The 24,791-nt window shown below is 36.5% G+C and overlaps 1 protein-coding gene across 1 annotated transcript in view; it reads right to left on the bottom strand.

Annotated features, from left to right (window-relative positions):
* Positions 1-1,577: 1,577 nt before the first annotated feature.
* The window catches only part of pknox2 (pbx/knotted 1 homeobox 2), a 164,474-nt gene continuing 141,260 nt past the window's right edge, over positions 1,578-24,791 (bottom strand). Inside the window, exons 8-12 of the mRNA XM_020920652.2 lie at positions 23,976-24,073; positions 13,819-13,938; positions 11,025-11,101; positions 8,296-8,474; positions 1,578-5,719 (exon numbers count right to left, since the gene is read on the bottom strand). Of these exons, the coding sequence (XP_020776311.1) occupies positions 5,460-5,719; positions 8,296-8,474; positions 11,025-11,101; positions 13,819-13,938; positions 23,976-24,073 (734 nt within the window). The 3' untranslated portion in view covers positions 1,578-5,459. The remainder of the gene's footprint in view (positions 5,720-8,295; positions 8,475-11,024; positions 11,102-13,818; positions 13,939-23,975; positions 24,074-24,791) is intronic.

The following is a 24,791-nucleotide window of genomic DNA, read 5'->3' as shown; positions in this document are numbered from 1 at the left end:
GAGCAAAGAAGAAGTGAAAAATGGACCATTACACTTTGTGACGCTGTAATGATTTAACTACGATGCATTTGTCTTCTTACTAAAACTTTTAGTATCGTTCACGACCTGATTTAACCCCATGTTCGCTTCTTGTTAAGTTTATCTGACCTAGTTTTTCTCTATATATTACATCTTTCTATTTATATATTACATTTTTGTTTTGTTTGGGCGTTTGACCTTTTACCCAAACCACAACGCTGCTCTGTGATTGGTTCAACCTCTGTGGCACTGGTGGGCTTTGCCAACAGAAGAAACAGGACAAAATGGAGTCTTGTATTTGCGAACTCACTGTCATGCAACCTTAATGGAGATGTTATTATAGCTTTGCCTGGAAAGTTTCACAGCAGGGCATTAAACTTCACTTATCACTATGAGCAGCGTAGTTTGTCTCCACTAGGTCTGTCACAATAAAACATTTTGAACTACGATAGATTGCTGAAGTAAATATAGACAATAAACAAAAATACTGAAACAAATAAAGCAGAATTATTCCTCAAATGTATTATAAATGTAGAAAATTGTAAAAAAAAAAAAAAAAAAAAAAGAACTACAAAAAAATTCAAAGTTCAAAGTCATATCATAATAATAGAGAAAAATTATGAAAAATGTCCAATTAGCAAAGGTGGGACCAAGTCTTTCTTTTGCAAGTCTCAAGTCTTTGACCTCAAGTTCGAGTCAAGTCCCAAGTCAAATACAGGCAAGTCTAAGTTGAGTTTCGAGTCACTGGCCCGTAAATCCAAGTCATGTCCAAGTCGTCTGCTTTGAGCTTCAAGTCATTTCAAGCCTTTAAACCAAGCTTAGATTTTTGCAATTTATATGACGTTTAAGATAAACTGTACCAAAAAAATCTTAGTATATTTGTATATGAGTATTTATAGAGTATATAAGAGTTGTAGAATTTAATTAAGTTAAGTTTTTATTTTAAATGTGTTGACAAGATCGTAGTGTGAATCATTACGGTCAGAATAGAAAGAATTCAGATTTAAAAGTGCTTCTCAAGTCACAAGCCTCAAGTCCGAGTCAAGTCCCAAGTCACTGACCTTCAAGTCCAAGTCGAGTCCCAAATCGTAAGCCATTTTCTCAAGTCAAGTCTGAAGTCCTAAAAATAGTGACTCAAGTCTGAGTCGAGTCCAAATCCACCTCTGACAATTAGTACAAAGAAAAGTCCTCATTATAAATCCTGACTCCCAAAAATGATTGTTTCATCTTTCATGCACTGAACCGTAAGTCGATGTAGTAATTATTGTGACAAACCTACCATCACCTGCTTGTCTCCCTGGTGATATTTAACTTTAATGCTTCACCACGGAACATTCTAAAGTTACATACAATAAGTAGAGTGCACTTTGAACAACTGAGACTTGAATCATAAACAAAGTCGTGGGACATCAGCAACATATCAACGAAAGCTCAGAAGAAATAAAAATAACACAACAGTTTGTCTGAATCCTTTACATGTTTTAATTATTAAAATTGGTCTATTGAAACACAATAGATTATGACAACAAAGTGTACAAATGAAATACAAATATCTTCTAGTAGAGTCTGTCACTTGTTCTGGAAGATCCATTTAGAAAAAGCAATGGGAAGATATGAATGAGCAAGGAACTTCACGATGAATAGTCAGGACATTCAATTTCACATTTCCTCTTTCACTTTCGGACAAAACAAAAAAGCAGAACTCCTTTCACAGTTTCTTGTAATCTGTTAAATTGTTGTCTTCCTGGGAAACCTTAGACATCGTCCGACTCTTTGTAACTGTTGTCCGAGCTGAGGTGAGTTCGGTGGGTCAGGATCGTTGAATTGCCAGCGTCAAGGTCAAAAACTGCTGAATTGCGAGCTTCCTCTTGACCAACGCTACAAAGGAGAGACTTTCTTGTACGTTCCTTCAGCTACCGACTGTCCTCCACCATGTCAAAATAATAGAATAAATATGCAAACTTTTAACACCAGAACGGAAATCCCATATACATACTACGATATAAGTGCGATGAGAGTCTCTGTTATGTTGTTTTTCCACTCATGGTTGAAAAATTGTCATGCTTAAAAGGGTACAATGCAGAAACCCACTTGTACTGAGAAGCACAGTTCAACCTGAGAAGCCTCGAGTCTTTAGAAAGGCCAGAATAGTCTTTCCCGGCGCTGGAAGTCGAAAAGAAATTGTGCAGACAAATACGTGGACAGAAGTGAGCCGTCAACTTTAGTCCTTTCTTTCTGTAAGAGTGAACTGTCAAAATGAAAGCAGTGATAGGTAGTCTGAATTAATAAATATTCTTAGTTTCAAAAAGACTATTTACTTGTTTAAAGGTCCTATATTACACAAAATTGACTCTTGTGAGTGTTAAGTCATGTTATAATGTTGTTACCTCATAAAAATCATACCTGGAGTTTTGTTTTTTTTCATTCACACAAGTTTGAGTACGATGCTTTTCTGTTTGAGAGAAGAACATTTGTGTTAAACTTGTGTGAATGAAACAAAACACAACTCTATGTATGTTTGTAATGAGGAAACAATATTATAACATATCAGAAAATAGTGTAATATGGGTCCTTTAAGATCCCAATCGGTTTTACAAAATACATTCATTTGATTTGTTCTGTTAGGTTAGTTGCTTTTTGACATGTTAAAATTAGATCACTGTAGTGTGTGCGTGTGATTCGTGTACCATTTGTTCTTATGAATTTCATTTAAGAATGAAAATCAGTAAAATGGGAAAAGAGGTTATTATTTCATTATTCCGTTTTAGTGTCAAACCAAAACAAAAAAACCCCCAAAAAACCAAAAACAAAACAGATTTCAAGCCCTATTTTCAATATTTAATTTAAAGTTTATTTCAAATAACACCATTTAAAAATGTTCTTGGTGCCTATTTTAATTTTGATATTTTATTTTCTCTGGTTCATTTGCCTTGGGAGTTCTTCTGTAGTGTAAACCATGGATCTATAATAAAAACTAATTTTTATTATAGTTCTGTGCTGTCAAGTGAACAAACTTTATCGCCTCACTGCTACCTGTTTCTCGTCATGGAGCTCAACTATTACTTTCTAGGACACAAAAGTAAACGTGTCGTTATAAAAGAAGAGGGCACAAACTTGCAACGATTTTTCAGTTAAGTCCTTCAGCAGCAGAACTTCATATAAATCAGAGAGATTAAAATATCCAAATTAAAATAGGCAACGAGACTGTTAGCTGAAATAAACTTCAAATTAAATATTGGTAATAGAGGCCGAGATCTTTTTTTGTTTGTTTGTTTGACACTAAAGCAGAATAATAAAATAACAACCTGTTTATTTTTATTTTATATGTTTTCGTTCTTAAGTGAAATACAAAAGAACGAATGGTACACGGACCGAGTGTGTGTCAGTGTTTTGGAAGTGAAGCAAATGAAAGTATTGTACACCCACAACACTGTAAAATCAAACATAAGACAGTTCTTTCTTGGTTCTTCAAGTGATGCTATGAGTTGAAGTTTAAGTGCTCCTCAGAACATCAGTTTGGGACAGTGAGGAGGACACTCTCTCAGTCGCCAATAGTGAGATGACATGTTTGGAAACTGTTCTAAAATCTCACAGAAATCTGCATTTTTATCATCTTTCTTTCTTGTATCAGGTCACTGCTGTGGAGTAAACATCAAAACTCATTTAAAATCACGTTGTAACATGCTGTTGATCGTCTGATTGCCAAAACAAGTTTAATATATAGAAAATGCTTCGAGAATTAGAATTACCCCCAATTTACACTGAAGGAGAATCAACAGGTGAGCGCAGCCTGTGCTCAGGAAACACTTTGAATATTCACTGGTGAGACAGTGTAGACCTGTAATGTTATACACGTGTGCAACGGGCTTACTTAGAGGTCGACTGATGGTTTTTTTTTCAAGGCTGATGCCGATATTGATTGTTTAGAATCCAGAGAGACTGATCAGCTATGCCAATAGTTTTGGGCTGATATGTAAAGTCGATTTAGATTATTATCTAGAGGTGTAACGATATCCAAGTGTCACGATACGATATCGTCACGGTATGAACTTCAAGGTACGATATTTATTGCGATATCGTGGGAAATCTCAAGATATAGTGGGGAGGCTCACAATTAGGGATGTAACAATATCCAAATCTCTCGGTACGATATTTTCACGATATACATCTCACGGTACGATATTTATTTTAAGAGTCAGTGGAGGCTAAACAGCTAAAACTGTTAATATGCTACTTTTTCTTCTTAAAATGCCTTGACAAACTAATCCAAAGAACTTAGACTTAAAAGTGCTTAGAACTGTTATTTCTTCTTGTAGTCTACACTGAAAGGAAGAAAAGGATCATGGTCTATGTAGTTCCCTCTGTCTTTTAGCTATTGCTGCACCATAACTCTTAATTTAAACGGTTCGATATATTGTGATGGTCCACGATATTATTGTGAGAACTTCGGCAATACAATATCACGATATTTCGGTTATTGTTACATCCCTATTATTTTCCCAAAATTATATAACTTAAATTGCCTATAAGTTCAGCCATTTTTTACCATAAATCTATACGAGAGCTGTGTAGTCACGGTTGTGCTGTTATTTCTTTGTACTTAACCGTTCAAATAAAGCTTTATGGATACTCTTTAGGCAGTAGGTCAGCCAAAAACAAAATAATGGCCTCTGTTGGAGATTTTTTTATATCGACAACCAAATATATCTCTAGACATACTTGTGTGGCTGTAGCTCCAGGTGTAAATTCGGGGTAATGCTGCTCACATGTGAAGCAACACAATTTCATGAACAAACAATAATTTAGACTTACTAATTCATTAAATGTTTTAGTAATATTTAAGCGTTTTAAGGGAAAACAGGGAAACTTCTGCACTTGACTCCTTCAACGCCACTGGAGAAACCCGTCAGGAGCAGCGGGTACCACAGCGCAACGCCCGGGGATCTACTTCTTGAGCTACGCCTGATTTATCTTGCTAAAAGTTAAAGACCAATGCAATTATTACTAAGAGTTACCACCATTTTTGATCACACAGGATGTAATGGCACCGACATACTCCTTAAATAGGCATAAAAATACATGGCACATCGGAGGAGTTAATGTATTCAGATGAAGCAGGATGACCTTTGACCTCAACATCAGTACCTAAAGTGTGAGAGCGAGTGCTTCTGCGTTAGTCAATGTAAAACTGCTTTAACTCATGTTGTTGAGTGAATGCGCCTTTAGAAAAGATAACCATGTATTTAACTCTCCGGTGTAATGATAGTCCCCAGATCCTTCATTAAACTAATATCACTCAAGTTAAGGTCACGTCTGTGTCTGATTGCGCTCTGTGTGAGAGTCCTGATGAAGCGTCGATCAAACCACGCCCTCGGATAATGTCAAGTTTGTCCAATCAGAGCGGAGGGTTCAGAGGTGAGAGGTGGCGCCCCCTTGTGTCCCTACTCGAGTGTGTCTGTGTGCTCTCTCCTGTCCTCTCTCGCAGACAGCATGTGCCGGCTCTGCTCCTGCTGCTCGTCGTCCATGCCCAGCTCGTCCTCGTCGTCCTCCAGACCCTCGTCCATGTCCTCGTCCTCCTCCTCTTCCTCCTCTTCCTCCTCCGTGCCGTCCATGGAGTCGTCGGCGGCGAGCATGGCCTGCTGCATGGCGAGGGTGGCCGAGTCGGAGGACAGAGACTGCAGACTGTCCATGCTCAGGGGGTCTGAGGGGAGACGGGGGAAATACGGGACGACATTTGAGACGATACATTTTCAATTCAATTCAAAAAGTTCATTGTTAACCTTCCACGCCTAAGGACAATTTTAGTACATTTGTTGTCGTCCGGATTTTGTTTTTAATTTTGCGATTAAAACTCCACTTTTTACCCCCTAATGAAATGTTATACATCCTTTTTTTCAGTACAACATGTTATTTCACAATCTGCTGCTGTAGTTGGGTCATATGGCTGCAATAAAAGCTATAGGACCAGAAATACAAAGGAAAAAAAAAAATAAAATTTTCGCACTCTTTCATACAAACCACTTTTTGGACATAAAAAATACTTAATTTAGGGCCTTAGGTGCAAAAGTGCAAAATATCAAGTCTGTAAGTAAACAAAAAATATTCTCATTGCCCTCAAAACAAAAAAAGTGCAAATGTTCCATTATTTTACTGGTGCCAGTCATGAAAACAGCTCATGTCAGGGCCAGGACACAGAGCGACATCACTTCCTGCATTACCATGGTGTATATTACATTTAGATTTGTACATTTTGAGCGAAATAAACCTTTCAAATAAAAATAGAAAGGGATTTGCCATTACGCAGACCAAGATGAATAATTTGCCATTTATTTGAGAAATAATTGCACATAGACCACAATCAACCATTTTGACTCACTACACTTGCTGGCAAAGTTTGGGCCAATCAAAATGGATGGAGCGCTTGAGTTTGGAAAAGCAAAATTCCTATTGGACACTCGTTTTCTCAACGTCATCACGCAGCGTACGTGTGATGTCAGATACTGTCGGAAATATGCTTGTAAAGCCGAAACTGTCTGCTATTCAAAGGAGAAAAAAGTAAGTTTCTATCTTTCATGGTTGGAAAGTTATGCACAGTTATGTAAAACATTTCCAAATGAACAAATGAAAAATTTAACTTATGTTCTCACTCTCAATCTTCTACATTAAATAATAATAAAATAAAAGGAAAAGTTCAGAGTTCTTCTTTAAAGGTCCTATAAAATGGAAACTGACTCTTGTGAGCTTTAAACCATGTTATAATGTTGTTGCCTCCTCAAAAAAATACCTGGAAATTCACACATTTAACCCTTTATAATTCATCTCTAAAGGTCAAAATGCTCTGTTCCACCATGTGATGTCAGGAAGTGGTAGTTTTCAGGTTAACAGCTCCCTTTTATCTTTTGTTCAATAGAGATTCCAGGGCTGAAATCATCCAAAAGATTCTAGTGAAGGTGTTTGGAGTTTAAAACAGAGTGAAGCACTTTCTGTTTTATCACATGACATCATAAGGTGGAGTGTTTTCAGTTTACAAGACAAACTTCTAATTATACAGGGCTTGTGTGTTAAACATGTGTGAGTGAGACCTCAGAGAAGTTACAACTCCTCCTTTTGTATCCCATGTATCTAGCGCTGTCAGCAGTACCGAAAATCAAACACTAATCAATACTAAATATTATTTATTACTGAAATGAACCAATTCTGACTAGATTTAGAATGATCTTGATCTTGTCCAAATAAAGTCAGTTTAAAACACAACTCTGGTTATGTTTGTGATGAGGAAACAACATAACATAGACCAGAAAGTAATATGGATTGGGCATAGAAGTGCCTGATTTGATAATTATGGTAAATCTACTTACGAATGCTTCAAATGCATTGGTAGATTGTGCTGCTGTAGCTTTTGAGTGACTAGTGGTGGTTTTCCTGAAATCTACGTGAGACCTTTCCTAACCTGACCTAGTTTGGATAATAATTTAGATTCAAGTGTTTTTAGATTAATTTCACTGAGCTTTACAGGGTTTGGCCCATTTGTGTCATGATTCAAAAGCCTTTTTTGTTGTTCGTGTTTATTACTTGTTCACCTTTTGACCTTTTGTTATCGTGAACATTTGACTCAACCTTACATCTCGTCTACAAGATGATACTGAAAGTGTTATTTAGAAACGGATAAGCACAAACCTGCAGTGTACTTTCAAACTAAAGATAATTATGCAATTCTGTGGCTCTTTTTCAGCACTCTTTCAACATTTCATCTAAACTAAAAAACATGAATATCACAGTACATTCATTTTTGTCAACACTCACCGTGAACCCTCAGTGAAAAAAGTGAAACAGTGCCATCAAGTGGTTAAAATCTGAACTCATCATAGAAAATAAAATATGATAAAGTGACAGTACTTATTTCTATCATCTAGTAAAGTAAAATCAGTCTTGTTCCAGTAAATGTATTGTAAAAGCAGCTATTGGGGTCAAAATAAACCCACTGTGTACTGTAGCTTTAGAGTTTTATTGAATCAGGATGTGCACTCTTGGCATGCTAGTTGTTGTTTACATTACTGTGACAAAAACGCATCTACTCTGGCCTCTGAAAGTTGCGAAAAGTGTTTAGAAACTCACTTCAGAGAATATTTAGGACGTCAGGAAAGTGAAGAATAAGTGTGGAGTAACTTTGGACCATTTCAACCTATTTAAAATGACCTAGTTCTGTTTTTCACATTTTAAGACAATAAAAATCAGGTACAGATAAATATTGGTGTGTATTTTTGTGTGTTCGCTCACTGTCTGAGTTGTTTCCAGCGTTGGATCTGTGCGTCTGTAAAACTCCGGCCACGATGGAGTCGGGCCAGAAGCGCTGAGTGGGGCGGTGCTGGGACTTCATCTTCTTGGCTTTGGGGGCGGGGTCTGGGTTGCTGGCGTCCAACATGGGCTGCAGAATACGCCGGCGTGCATTTATGAACCTGTGAATGAGAAGAGGAAGAAGAGAAGAGGAGGACAATGAGGTGAGGAGAGACAGTCTGCTCTAATCTTCTATAATTACAAAGATCAGCAGTCCCCAGCTTTATTTTATTATACACACATTAAGCATTTAATCCTCCTTTAAATATGCTTTGGTCACCTTGAGTATTTCACATTTTCTAAATTAATAATGTCTGCATTTGGAAAATATACTTTATAAACCTGACCTACCCCGAGGCCATAAGACTGTTAAAGCAGGATTAAGTCACTCCTAACTCTCTCCTCTTGTATTTTATGTATGTATTGTGTATTTTATGTATTTACTGTATGTGTTTATGTTTCTGGATGGTACATAAGAATTTCACTACACACTGTACAGCGTGCATATATGTGACAATTAGACTAAACAAAACTAACTAACCTAGGGCTGCTGGATTATGGAAAAAATTATTATCAGGATTATTTTGGCCAATATTAAAATCCCAATTATTCAAATTATAATTTTTTAGTTACACGATGCATTTATTCAGCATTTCTCTCTCTCTCTTTTTTATTGATACTTTACAAAAACTTTCAAATTGAAAATAAATATAGGCTACAAATATGTATCTTAGAGCAGTTTTGTGATGTATAAAACATTAAAAGGAAAAGAAAACTCACTTTGAACATGAAATAAGACATAGAAAAACATAAATGTATCCAAAATAAACTATATATCCAGCTGTTCTACAATCTTTATATATTTAAAAAATAAAATAAACATACTTCTTTATACAAAAAAAATAAAATAAAATCCTTAAATAGACTTGGTTAAGCTTTAATCATTTCAACTGGATTATATGAGTTTGGAGTCACACAAAAACAAAATTGCGATCAAAATTCGATAAATTGCACAGCTTTAAAATAACCTATGTTTCCAATGAGGCATTTAGATGTTAGGGAATGAACAATAGGAAAATACACATTTGAAGTCCTTTTCCCTCCATGAATACTACACTAAAAGAGCCATGCATTTGCTGTGAACAGAGTAAGGTGCTGGTTTATGGACTTAAAAACTGTGCAGAAGTCTGAAGTTTTGTCTATGACACAACAAACTGGGTAATATGAAAACGGAGCATTTTTAAGTGTTCAGAGAAAACTATGGATTAATACGTTCATGAAACAAGCGTGAATGAAGCAAAAATACAACCCCAGGTATGTATTTGAATGGTCCAAAAAGTAAATTTGGCATAATGTGTCCTTTATTCAGCCTCTAAGCATCGTCTCACACTGAGTACCTATAACAGTGCACCTGTGTTTCTCTATGCCTAAACTATCCTACAGGAACATTCTTATGGCTTACAGATATAAAATGTACTACAGAGGACTTTTTATATGCAAATACTATTCAATTGCTCTTGAAAAAAAAAGTACTCCCATACCCCTGATTGGGACACGCTGAAGATGAAGATGACAATTAGCACAATAACAGTTTTGTTTATTAACTATTATTATGAGGAACTACAGAATCAGACTATAGGAGGGGACAGTAGCTCAATTACTGTACATTAGTTTGAGTAGTAGTAGTGGTAGTAGTAGTACTTATACAAGCACTGAAAGGAGTTAAATCAAAAACAAAAACATGTTAAAGTCATTATCATAGCTGTTTCAAAATGAATGTTAATGCTAATTATTTTTTATGAGAACATACATTTAAACTCCACTGAAAGGCTTTGATGTCTTTGGCCCTTTCACATGTAAAACTACTGCTCTGTAATCTGTAATCAAGTGCATCAGAAAAGAATCTTGTTAAATTTTAAATAATCCAGAATAGGGCAGCTCGCCTGGCTCTGTGCTGTGTGAGCGTCATGCATCCTGGTTTACTGTTGAGAACAGATTTACCTGTTTTGTAAAAATGTGTGTACTTTACAAAGGCCATTGAGCCTGTTTGCACAGCTACTGCCCTTTAGTCATCGGCATGGTTTTAACACAAAACAAGCTTAACAGGGCCATTTTATACTTACACTGCCCAAGACTAATGCCCTTAAAAGAGCTGTTCTGTACAGAGCGATAGTGCTTTGGAACACACTCCCCCAAACCTTAACTGTTCACAAGCATGAACCAAGTTTTAAGAAAATGAAGAAGAAAGAAGTACATTGGAGATTGTACATAATTATATTTAGTCACTATTTGTTATTTGTAATTTATTGGATGTATTATGGTTAATGTTTATGATATAGTACATTAAGGAACAAGGACTGTGTTATGTGTGAACTTTCATAGTTATCGTAATGGAACATTTTATTGTAACTAGATCCCAGGAAGAATAGTCTTTACCCCAGTTAAGACTAATGTGGATCCAATAAATAAATCCATGAATAAATAAATAAATCCATAAATTAGGTTTCATACCACAAATATCTGATGTACTTAAAAACTTTCACCAGTAGATGGCAGTACTGTGCTGGGGAAAATATCTGATGATTCCCAGCAGCTCAGACTCCAGTCCAGACTATTACTCAAACGTTGCACATTTTCTGTGTTTAAATGTTCGTTTTTCCACATCGTCTTACCAGTTATTTACTTGCAACAGTGTAAGGCTAGTTTGTGCTGCGATCTGCCTCTTCTCGTCCTCTGTTGGGTAGGGATGCTGTGGGATAGACACACAACAGGTTTAAACAACTTCATACAAAAGCAATTAACACTAAAAAATATTATTCAAATGTTTAACTACTCAGATATATATAAATAAAAAAAACATCTGTAAAATACCATGTAGACATAATAAGTTTTGCAATGGTGATAATAATTGCGATATGTGTTCAAGAAGTAAGATTCAATTCAGAGTGCACATACTATGTTGTAAACAAGTCCAGGAGCATTAACATTTGAACTGGAATATGAACTGGTACAAAACACAAGGATCCCATGAATTTAAAAACATGTTTGTAGAGCTCTAAACTACAGGCACAATATATTTTTTTTATTTTGTAGGGATGTAACGATATCCAAATCTCTCGATACGATATTATCACGATATGCATCTCACGGTACGATATTTTTTTAGATATTTTGGCTGATATAATTGTAGAAAGGACAATCTTTTGCTTTTAAAATACCATGACAAGATTTTGGTGTGAATTATTTCCATCATAATCCCCAAAATTCAAGTAAAAAACATATTTCTTCATGTTGTCTGCACTGAAATGAATGATGGGATATGTAGTTCCCGATGTTTATAAGCTGTTGCTACTATAAAACCATGCATTTAAGCAAAATTTAATATATTGTGACAGCCCATGATATTATTGTGAGACTTCTGATGATACGATATCATGATATTTCAGTTATTTTTGCATACCTAGTATTTATTTTGTTCTTTACCAGATATTATCTAAATAATTCTTGCATTTTGATTTGATAATCTCATTAACTTAAATTGGGATTTTGATTTGATTACAGTGTACAACCCTTATGCCTAAGGTTAAAACTACTACTACTACTAACTACTAACTACTAACTACTAACTACTAACTACTACTACTACTACTACTACTACTACTACTACTACTACTGCTACTACTGCTACTACTAATACTACTACTCATATCTCATTAGTCTTATATAGCGCTTTTCCAGACACTCAAAGTCATGGTGGTAAGATAATATTTTAGCCTGAGCTGCCCTGAGGTAGACAGACTTTACCTAACTTACATGTACGAATGTGGTGTGTAAATCAGGATGGGAAAGAGCCTGAAAATTACTGCATTAAACTATGTAAGAGAGCATATTTATTTCTATTTTATTAGATGTTTTGAAACATACAAATAGAGGGTAACAGACTGGCATATTGAGCAGACGTTTGACCGCTCCGTCACACCTTTAATCAGGCCTGGAACCTTGTTGTGAAGTCTGAGAATGTTTAAAGTTGCTGTAAAAGTACTGCTTATGCTAATTTGGACCAATTCTCCAGGAAACCAGAGGGCCAATAAAAAGTGGTCTGAAACTGGCCCTAGGCATAACTATTGCTCTGCTGCTTCGACTCGATCTTTCCTTCATTTTTTTTTTAGGTTGTTTTTCCTTCCAGTTGGAGCTCTGCAAGTATATTGGTGTGTGTTACAGTTTGGTTTGATTACTTTTATAATGTTTACGTTGTAAGTATGGATGGTACAACACCTTGTGCCACAAAATCTCGCTACAAGATCGTGCACACATGAGAAAAATGACCTTGTGACATTTTTTAGTTAGTGTTTACATTTGGATTGGACAGAAAAAGGGTTACATATTAGTTGAGTTACATCTCTTATGGCCTCAACAAGCAATGCTAGAATAGAAACAAAAATATTATTTTTATATATTATTATTATTATCACTACAAGATCGTGCACACATGACAAAAATTACCTCGGGAGATTTTTTAGTTAGTGTTTACATTTGGATTGGACTAAAAGGGTTACATAGTAGTTGAGTTACATCTCTTATAGTCTCAAAAGGCGATACTAAAATAGAAACAAACATTTTAAATCCATAAAAAAAAAAGTGAGGCCAAATTGGAAACCAAATTGCCAAATGCATATATTAGGATTTAAGGTAAAATCTCACCTTGCGTCATTCTAAGATCTAGAAGAGTTCTAGATCTTGCGATTTTTTTGTAAGTGGTTTGGATTGGACAAAAAAAGGGTTACACATTAGTTGAGTTACATCTCTTATAGTCTCAAAAAGCAATGCTAGAATGGAAACAAATATATTAAAAACTGAATGGAAACAGAAATGGAAACTGAATCTCAAAATTTCAATATTAGGAATTGTGGACCCAATGTCATATCTGATCTCGTCTTGTGGAAATTGTTGTCAGTTTTTAGAAAATGTGTAATACTTTGAATTTCCAATAAGATCAATAAGGTACTGTATCTATCTATCTATCTATTAGTGATGTAACGATATCCAAATCTCTCGCTACGATATTATCACGATATGCATCTCATGGTACGATATTTATTGTGATATGTTTTTTATAGAGGCTAATATAATCGATAGAAATGGATACTCTTTTGCTTTTAAAATACCATGACAAGATTTTGTTGTGAATTATTTCTGTCATAATCCCAAAAATTAGAGAAAAAAACATATTTCTTCATCTTGTCTGGACTGAAATCAATCATGGGATATGTAGTTCCTGATGTTTATAAGATGTTGCTACTATAAAACCAAGCATTTAAGCAAAGAAACTTGTAATTATATATACCGTGACAGCCCACGTGACTTTTGACGATACGATATCATGATATGTGGGTTATTGTTACATCCCTACTATCAATGTATCTATCTATTTGACTGTCTTCGGATGATCTGACTTTACAGACTCACCATGAGATGTTGAAATAGCCAGGACCTCATGATGTTGGTGGCGTGTTTGGGCAGGACCCCCCTCTTGTTCTTGCACTTCTTATCTTCACTGTCCAACAGAGATGACAAATCCACATTGACCTGGAGTTACAAAAAATACGGAATGAACAAAAGAAATAAAATAAAGTAAAATATGTAGTATAGCACCATATCAGGAAAAAAGGACAACAAAAGCGGATGGCAGGCTGGGCTTAGTTATTGTTGCCACGGAAACAAAGGGAGACTACCAATTACCTATCTCTTTTTTCCTGTCGCAAGGGCAGAAACACCTCCTCAAGTGTCACCATGGTAACGGAATTTGAGTAATGACACTTAAAATATCGAGGAAGCAGCACCCTTGACTGCGGGGAACACAAGAGGGTCAGACGCCCTTTGTGAAAGCTAAAAGGGCATGTGACGGGTTAAGCATTACTTGGTGTGCTGGGGTAGTACCTGTGGTCAATATTTAACATAGTTTTACACCAGTTAAGGGGCGATTTTGGATAAAAGTTGATATGAAAAGTACACAAATACAGGAAGTACTGGTGAATTGGTGAAAAATAATAACAAAACACCTCTACCATTGTCATCAACACTGAAAATTCTATCCAAAATGCACAGACAATTTACGCATTATTCTGACAAAATGGCATTGTCATTTATTTAATCTAATCATAGCTATTGAGGAAATTAGACCAGTTTTGGGCTTTGTTGACATTATGATTGCTAGGGCTGGGTATCATTAAGAAGTTGCTGATACAATACATAGGGTAGGATACGATACATATCTTGATACAGTGCACTTTCGGTTTGATACAATATATTTCAAATCGATTTGATACGGTTCAGTAAAAACTAATGGCTAAATGATGGCCGTGATATTAAAAGTCTTTATTAAACCACGTCTTGTGCAAAGTTAATATGAAACACACCCATTTTAATCATCAAAACACTGAAAATGTCAAATGTGTCGCATAAATGAGTTGTCTTCCTCTGAACGAGCAACAAAACTGTAGCATTGTAACAAAATAATTAGTAAAATATACCGAAAAATACTCTTGGCCATATATTGATACAGCAGTCCCCGATATCAATACTGTATCATCACATTAAACGATACGATATGTCGTTCAATATCATTTAGATATTTTTGCACACCCCTAATGGTTGCAAGGTAACAGTTATGGATTAACCTGTACATGTCATATCTGTGTTTACCCAGCAAGCAAAATTATAAACTTCACCAAATTTTTTTTAAAAAGCTAGGCAATATTTTTAGTACAAAATGTATTTTTAGTCTAAAGGTGCACTACACAACTTTTCCAGTAGAAGGTCCGTTACCTACGTGCATCTCTGGAGGTGTTATTGCTTTGCCTGAAATATTCCATGGCATGACCTTAAACATATATGTAGCATTTATTCATTACGGGTGTTTCTGTTGCAATAATTCCTTATACAATATACAATAATTCCTTCAGTGAATAGGGTCGACTCTCCACAGATCTGAACTGTAATGCGCAGTGCAGGAACCTGCTTGTCTCCCTTGTGATAGATAGGTTTAATCTATACTGTGGAACATTCTAGACAAAGCAATAACATTTCCTTGGAGACAAGCAGGTGGTGAGATGAAGTATACGCACTTTGAGCGTACACTGTGGAGACCAAACCAAGTTACAGATCAGATCTGTGGAGAGGTAACCCCGCTCACAGTCAGAATGCCTGTTTTTCAAGGTATTTTTGAGCTATAAAATCACTTATAATAGAATAAATGTAATGTAGAGCTCTTTAATTGTTCTTTCATATTGTGGAACATTCCAGGTAGAGCAATGACATATCTATAGAAACAAGCAAGTGACAGACCCTCCACCAGAAAAGTTACACAGTGCATCTTTAAAGAACAATCTGAGTGAAAATGGGAATCGAGCAAAGTTCCAACGTAAACTTTGAAAAGACTGAGATGTGCAAAATGACTCAAGGCCTCACACTGAGAGAGAGGGAGCGATTTGATTTGTGAGCGGAGTGGGGAGGCATTCTTCACAAGTGGGGGCGCTAGCGGACACGTCACAGTGGCTATGACAGTTGGGAGCAGGCAGCGAGTCCATATGGAGCAGTGTTTGTGAAGGAAGACAGTCATTCATTGTGATGGCAGTGTCGGCAGCATCATAAACAATACTTCTGAGGAATAATAGAGCTGATGGCGCGCCAAAGGCGTTACTGAGTGGGGAATGGCATTTCTATACAAGCAGCAATATGTCTTTATCACAAGAGGAAGACTAATGGTGTCTTTCCTTTAAAGGGTCCATATTACGCTGTTTTCTGAGCTGTTATAATGTTGTTTCCTCGTCATAAACATACCAGGAGTTGTGTTTTGTTTCATTCACACATGTTAAACACACAAAGCCTGCATATTTAGGCTCTTCTCTCAGACTGAAAACACCTTGTTATGTCATGTGGAAATACAGGTAGTGCTCAGGCGTGGAACTGCCAATCTCTACTCAGCAAACAGTAAAAGGTAGCCATGAAAAGTACATATAACACCATGACATTACAAGGTGGATCAGAGCATTTTGAGCTTTGGAGATGAAGACAGACAAATAATAAAGGATACACAACTCCAGGTATGTTTTTGAGGAGGTATCAGCATTATAACATGACCTTAAGCTCACAAGAAATAGGGAATACGTTTGTACCATAGTAAAATGTTTAAAATCTACACATTTTTAATCACTTTTTTAAAGACAAATCTGTGTGTAGTTAGCCAAAAATGGTAGGAATAGGGGATGAACAACCATTAACAAACCACCATTTTAATTTGACTATCTGGTTACAATGTTTTCAAGGTTTAAAATCAACGTACTTGGTTTGACACTATGTTGTACTCAAGATAATTTTAGATCCTGTTACAATGGCAGAAAGCATCCAAACATTTTGAACATGCATTGTGGACATTTTGAGGTCTCAGATGACCTGAACAAGTTGGATGGTGTATGAAAGTGACAGACTAAAAGCATAAAATTATTCAATCTTTCCATACAAAACCATAACTTATAAGTGCAGTATTTTGAATGATAACGAAGGACGCGTAAGCTAAATTTGCTTCATACAGACGCGTTAATTTCTACACTCAATATATGTTCTATTATTATACTACTTCTCAATTGAAGCACTTAATTACTTTGTTAGATAAAGAAAGAGTAACTTCCTATAGCAACAAGCAGTCTACCCACCATCTGGAATATAAATAAGCACAATATGAATTCACAAAAATAATAATTGGATGCACTGCGTGGTACGAGACCGCCTTTGTTAGTCAATTATAGGAGAAAAAACAAATCTAAACCCTACGCCTATGTTTTAGATTTGTACAATTTTGAAAAAAAAAAAAAAAGAAACATAGTGAAGCTTTGTGATTGTGATTAAATTTGCGATTAATGTTTAAACTGTAGGATTCTGTTCAAAGTACACATTGTAAACAACTCCAGTAGCATTAACATTTGAAAGAAGAAATATGAACTGATAAACTAATACAAGAACCCCGTGCATTTCACAAGATGTTTATAGAAGTTTAAACTACAGGTACAGCAAGATTTTGTTCTTTGCACAGGGCATTCTAATATCTAATAGTAACCTTTTCCTTTTGATAATTGCACCAGCTCAAATTGTGCCTTTGAGTCAATTGTGATTAAAATAATTAAAAATAAAATTAGCTTTAACATCTAGTGTAATCTCCAAAACAAGAGTACTAAGTGACATCTCTGTGGTTTTGTGGTTAATTTTATGGCACAATCACATTTTGTGGTAGATTTAAACCTCTACCAAAACACTGAAACTGGCATGCACATTCCTTAAAGATGGGGTATTATGCAAAATCGATTTTTGTTGAGCTTTCTACCATGTTATAATGCTGATTCCTCATCAAAACAATCCTGAAAAGGTTTAAATCTCACTCATGCATGTTTGAGTAATCTAGTGATCTCTCCCATGCTCTATTTCAACTCTTCACGGGTAGCAGTAAGATTCTGTCCAATGCTCAGCCCACAAACCTACGTCATCCATGCTCCCATATGACAATTCTCCATAAATATACATAGGCTACATTCAGACTGCAGCCTGAAGTGACCCAAATTCGATTTTTTTGCCCCTGTGTAACCTCTATCTGATCTTTTAATGATTTAATCAGAAACGCCTAGACAGTCTTGTGTGATGCCATGTAGTACTTGAAATCTTGATCTTTTAATGACAGTCTGAACGACACAGATCTGATTTTTTCAAATGTGACCCAGGCCACTTGGATATGTGCTCCTGAAACTGATACATATCTGACCTTTTGACATGCGACTTCAGTCTGAACGTCCAGGTTGCATTCATACCACCTACACGTCAAAAATTTACACAAACGTTCTTCTCATCATACAAAAATTGTGTATGAACTCCGTGTCAGTGAAGCAGAGAAGCACATGTCAATCCCACCACTCTTGGCGGCGACTCTGCACCCATATGTTCCTTTCTACGGACGTTGCTGCCACTGCCCCACAAAACACGTGACCAAAAACCTTGTCTTTCTCCTTCTCAGTCTCCTCCTTAAATCAAATAAGCTGTACATGTTCTGGCTCCGGTACTACAGCAACTTTAAAATGGTCAGGTGCTCAATGCGTCCATGTTTAGGCGACTTCCGTAAACACTAAGCACTCTTGCTGTGTGTGACGTCGTCGTGTCGTCCAATGCGCATGCGGGACACTTTTGGGGCATTTAAAGTTCACACTGGAGATCACATACAAGTCGCATTTAATTGGAAATGTGAACGACCTCGCCAGAAAATCAGATTTCACAAAAAAATCCAAATTGAGCAAAACGGTACAAAAAGGTCTACAATTCTGATGTGAAAGCACTCTGAAGGGGGAGTGTCTTAGTTCAGAGAGCAAAGGGATTGGAAACTCAAAAGAGTGCCAAAAATGAACACAAAACCAATAAAAAATGTTGTAAAATATGATGTTTTTGGCGATTATAGCATTTTCAAAACAATACAAGGAGATTTAAATATGTGTTAGAAGTGAAATATCCCCTCTTTATAAACACTCATCCACATTCCTTATGGATTGTTAAAATATCTGAATGTCATTATATAAACATAGCAAAAGATATATATGTTGAGATAATCTTTTTTGTCAATATCTCGCACACCTATATACACAGTGAGACCGAGTGGGAAACCCCCATTGCCCCCTGTGCAGCTCACACAAAACTGAATTCATTACAGACGCAGCTGGGTGTCACGTGGAGGGGCCCCTATCTCTCTCCTCTCTCTCTCTCTCTTTCTCTTGTCCCATTCAGCCTGGGGAGCGTGCACGTGAGACCTGCCTGGGAGCGTGCACGTGAGACCTGCCTGGGAGCGTGCACGTGAGGCTTGGGAGCGTGTACGTGAGGCCTGGGAGCGTGCACGTGGAGGGGGCTTGAATTAATTGGTGGCACAGGAGCTCCGGAGCGCGATTACTTGGGGCTTGTCTGTAAAGTAGCGCTGGGGCTGCGTCCAATTCCCACCGCCTGTGTAGAGAGGTGCCCCGGCCGCACTCAGATCCTGACTGAGGAGAGTCTGTGTCTGTGTCTCTAAACGGATCCCACTGCTGCTGCTAAAAAACTGTCCCCAAGTCTGTAGATTTAATCATATCCAGAGTTCAGAGCAGATGTAGTACTCTGAAGGGAGCGGGGTATTTTATTTTTTATTCAGTTTCTTGTAAAGCATTAATACATAATATTTACCACTATGTATGTTTTTTATCAAGTTGTATCAAAAATATCTCACGCAAAATCTTTTTAACTCACCTATAATTACTCATCCGATCCTCCCTCCCAAATTTTTCCTCTTCATTTACTAATAAATCTGAAAACGGAAACAGAAAACACCCTGTTCCACCTTGAATAATTTCAGCCCTGGAATTGCCGATCTCTACTAAAACTACCGCTTCATGACATCACAAGGTGGAACAGAGCAGTTTGCGCTTTGGAGCTATAGACAGACTAATAATAAAACATAAGGCTGTGCAATTAATTGAATTTTGATCAGGATTTCGATTTGTGTGTCAGATGATCTTCAAACTCCTATAATCATATATTTTAAATATAGAGATTGTAGAACAGCTGGATATGTAGTTTATTTCAGATATATTTATGTTTTTCTATGCCTTATTTCATGCTCAAAGTATATTTTATTCATTTTATGTTTTATACATCGCAAAACTGCTCTAGAGTACGTATTTGTTGCCTATATTTATTTCCAGTTTGAAAGTTTTGTGTAAATTATCAATAACAAAGTGCTTTTTTGACCGAGAAATGCTGAATAAATGCATCGTGTAACTAAAAAATGATCCTTTGAATAATCGCAATTTCAGTATTGACCAAAATAATCGTGCTAATAAATTTTTCCGTAATCAAGTATTCCTAATAAAGCGTCACTCAAACATGTGTGAATGAAACAAGAACAATTCCAGGTATGTTTTTGAAGAGGTAACAACATTATAATGTGACTAAAAGCTCACAAGAATCAATTTTGTGTAATATAGAGCCTTTAAATGTATTTCTTATTATCAAAGACTCTAATTTACTAAATGCTTTACTTTTAGTCGATGTTTCCAGAGCAATATTGAATAGCAGGAACAGTACGAGACAGACCAAGGTTTCGACATTCTTCAGTAACAGTGGTATCGGCAACATCAGGGTCACCCATCTCCACAACAATCAAACACTTCAACATAATGATACAGCCAACAACTAGAGTACCACTGCTAAACACGCCCTTTGAGACCGCCACAATGTTCCGAATCACAGAAATATTAAAGGAAAAATGTGTCCTTGTGTCATAAAAAATCCCATTCCGGGTCTTGATGCGGATTTGAACGTTGTAAAGGCTTTCTAAGAGGGACACAGCATTTGTGCTCGTAATATTTCCTCCTATAATGTGCTCTATTCACATCTGAAACGCTTTGAGTAAATGCTGTCAATGATTTACATCGAAATGGTTTGTTGTTGTCTTGCTTGTTTCTATGGATATGTCATTGCTCTGCCTAGATTAGAATGTTCCTCAGTGTGACATTAAACAGCTCTACTTTACATTTATTCAATTACAGGTGGTTTTATAGCTCAAAAATGCCTAAAAAAACAGACATTCTGACTGTGAACGAGGTCGCTTCTCCGCAGATCTGACCTGTAACTTGGTCTGGTTTGGTTTCCATGGAGATAGAAAGGTTTAATATCATGCTGTGAAACATTTTAGATGAAGCAATAACATCTCCCAGAAGAAAAGCATTTGGCGGATCCTCCATCAGAAAAGTTACACAATGCACCTTTTAAATGTATGATGTGTAACATTTTCTAGTAGAGGGTTTGCCACATGCTTGTCTCCATGAATGTCCCCAGAATGTTCCACTATATGGCATTATACTTGTATGTCTGTATATATTTGTATTAGGACTGCTCGATTATGGAAAAAATCATTATCACGATTATTTTGGTCAATATTGAAATTCAAATGATAATTTTTTTAGTTACACGATGCATTTATTCAGCATTTCTCTCTCTCAAAAAAAAAGAAAAAAACACTTTGTTATTGATAATTTACACAAAACTTTCAAAATGAAAATAAATATAGGCTACAAATATGAACCTTTGAGCAGTTTTGTGATGTATAAAACATAAAATGAACTAGAAAAGCACTCAGAGAGCGCAGACCTCCGCCAAGGACTACCCCCATTTTTTATATAAATTACGATAAAATCAGTCTTCTGGATCAGATCCGGATCAGCCTTTGGAATATGAAAGAGGATCCCATTGTCCATCCCTGAGTCAAATTTCATGGGGTTTGGTCAATAATTAACCGAGATATTGAGAAACAAAATTTTTGGCCCAATTTACCACAATGTTAACTAAAATTTCAAAGTGATCCAGAATCCAGGATTTCTTCCGGATCACCCCCAAAATGAAATCAGTTCTTCCTTTTCACATTTCCAACAAATCCTGAAAATTTCATCAAAATCGGTCCATAACTTTTTGAGTTATGTTGCTAAGAGACAAACAAACAAACAAACAAACAAACAGACAAACGCTGGCAAAAACATAACCTCCTTGGCGGAGGTAATAAAACATACTTTGAACATGAAATAAGGCATAGAAAAACATAAATGTATCCAAAATAAACTATATATCCAGCTGTTCTACAATCTCTAGCTTTTAAAAAATAAAATAAATATACTGATCTCTATAAAAAATATCCCGAAATAAATCTTGTTAAGCTTTACATTGTTTCAACTCGATTATATAACTTTGGAGATCGTTTGACACACAAATTTAAAATCGCGATCAAAATTCTATTAATTGCACAGCCTTAATTTGTATCTTTGTCATTTCTTCAATAACAGGATCTTTTATAGCTAAAAATACATACATCCCTCCTATGAGTGGACTCGCCTCTCCACAGATCTGAGCTACCATAGACAGGGTGTGAGTACTTTGAACATTTCAGGCACAGCAATAACATCTCCATGGAGAAAAGCAGGTGGCTGAAAAACTGAGTAGTGCAGCTTTATATGGTGGGATTATAACTGTTGTAAATTAAAATTATGTTTTTACACAAATCAAGAAGTGATTTGAGAAGAAAAGTTGAAAAATATGTTGAAAATTGAAGGAAGTAGAGAGTTCAAACATATTGATGAAATCACAGTAGGGAGAAATCTATCCAAAAGTTCAGCACATTTTTTCTGATATTTTAAACATGATTTCAACAAAATAAAGCTGTTTTTTAAATACGTGTATTCATCAGATAATCATTTCTGTGAAAATTAAAGGAGTTTCGCTACATAACAGGTACAGAATTCCCCAGAGTGATGTCTTGATTTCCAACCAGAAAGTAAAATTTTAAACCTAAAAACTGCCAGATTGAGAAAATGAGCGTGAAGCTTTTTGCGCAAATCTGTGATCTAATGATGTTAACAGTGTTTTAGTAAAATGTCTAACCTGTCATAGGCACTTTAATTGATGTAATCTGAAAGGCTTAAGTTACATTTCAAATGCTTTGAGTAAATGCTGTCACTGATTTATCATGTAAATGGTTTGTTAGTGTAAAAATATCTTAAATTGCGCGCTCACACTGCGTTGAATCGTGGCACAACCTGGCAGCTTCATGAAAGGGGCCACGAGCATCACCGGGATAAACAATTTCCATTTTGTTAGTCAGCGGGGGGCAGTGTTCAGGCTGAGACAATGAAAAGGCACCCGGGGGGCCGGGGGGGGAGATGTAAGGAGAGCCTTTTAACAATAACAAATGGAGATGGCAGGGGGCTTCAGGGTAGGGCGGGTGGGCACGAGGTGGGGGCAGTTTTGTGAAGATTAAATAAAATACATGAAAAATTTGGTAATATATTTTGAAAGGCTTAATTTGCACAGCTTGTTGCCAATGAAAACGGCGAACATTATTATCTTAAGTATGGGTAGAGGAGGGGGCGCTGAGTGGGGAGTGTTTGGTAGACAGATTGTTTACGATGTAATTCAAGATTCAATCAAATTCTTAAGATTATTCACATTGCTATATCGACCAAATCTGTCATGAATATAATATTATTTGAAGTATGCAACAGTATGATATATATTTAAAATGATAACAAGAAGATGAGATGGATGGATACTGTTGTCTAAAATGAGAAAATTGTAAACGTTGTGAAGAGTCATGAGGTTGTTGGCACCTCCGATGGATAACTGCAGATCACACAAGCAAGCAGCAGATCTTTTTCATTTCTATTAAAATGATTATACAATGATGCCGAAAACTATGCATATCACAGATTAAAAAAATAAAATTGGAGAACAAAGTTAGTACAAAGCAGTGGGCGTCTGCCAGTGGCGGTGACAACGGGGGTTGATCGGCAACATGGCGTCGTAAAAATAAGCGATTGAAGATTGCTCAAACATGCATGAATCACTCCAAATGCAACTTCAAGAGGCTAAATGAGAAGGGGAAACATCTATAACATGCTTAAAAGCTCTAAAAAGTCGATTCTGCTTAATGATCTGCTTTAAGAGAACGCAAAAAAATACTGATACATTAATTTTAACTTTTATCCTCCACCCCGAGCGTCCGTTCAGAAGTGCTTTACCTGCGAGTTCTGGATCTGGATGGTTCCTGGAGGCAGCCCCTGCGTTAACACTTGCCCTTGTGATGTCACCATGGCAACCGGCTGGTACAGGGTCCCACCTGAGGGGATAATTTACTGTCATGAGTATCAAGCCCCGCTACTACTGCGCATACTACATACTGCACACACCGCCTTATTAAGACAAAACACATGAAAACTCAGAGATGGAGTGATTAAATTCAAGGTGCGATATTTCCCCGAATGAGAAACAGAGGAAGAGAAAGAAGAAGGCAGTGTGCATGTGTGTGCATGTGTGTGTGTGTGTGCGCGTGTATGTGCTTGTGTTAGCTAGCGGGCTAATTAGCCTTGATCAAGACACTCTTATCGCAGTCTGTTTGAGCTCTTCGATGTGTAGTGATCAAAGCTTGCACATTGATTTATTTTGGGTTAAAAGGGATTTCCAGAGGGCAGGATTAACATTTGACTGTACAGGCCTGACATTAGAAGAGAGTCTATCAAACAAGCCCTCTGTCAAGAATACTTAAGCATGTATTTACATCCATACAAAACATCAGGAGCTACAGTATCAGGCAAATCACAATCAGAAACACGACACTTTACACTCAGACTTTGTTATGAGTGCGCGAGAGAAGACTGTGTTAGCCAGCAGTCAAACCAAATGATGAAACTGAATACACATGGCTTTTACAGTGTGGTTTTAAATTGTTTTGACTTGCTATTTATACTTCGCACTTGATGCCGTCAACATTCCCCGGGAGAGTGATGCTAACTCAAAGCACTGGTCTCTCTTTCTTTTAAAATCAAAAACTGGGACAC

This window comes from Boleophthalmus pectinirostris, unplaced genomic scaffold (genome assembly GCF_026225935.1).
Source record: "Boleophthalmus pectinirostris isolate CB_2022bp ecotype Guang Dong unplaced genomic scaffold, ASM2622593v1 HiC_scaffold_12, whole genome shotgun sequence".
Lineage (NCBI taxonomy): Eukaryota > Metazoa > Chordata > Actinopteri > Gobiiformes > Gobiidae > Boleophthalmus > Boleophthalmus pectinirostris.
The sequence above is the reverse complement of the archived record's forward strand: the minus strand, read 5'-3'. Positions and strand labels throughout refer to the sequence as shown.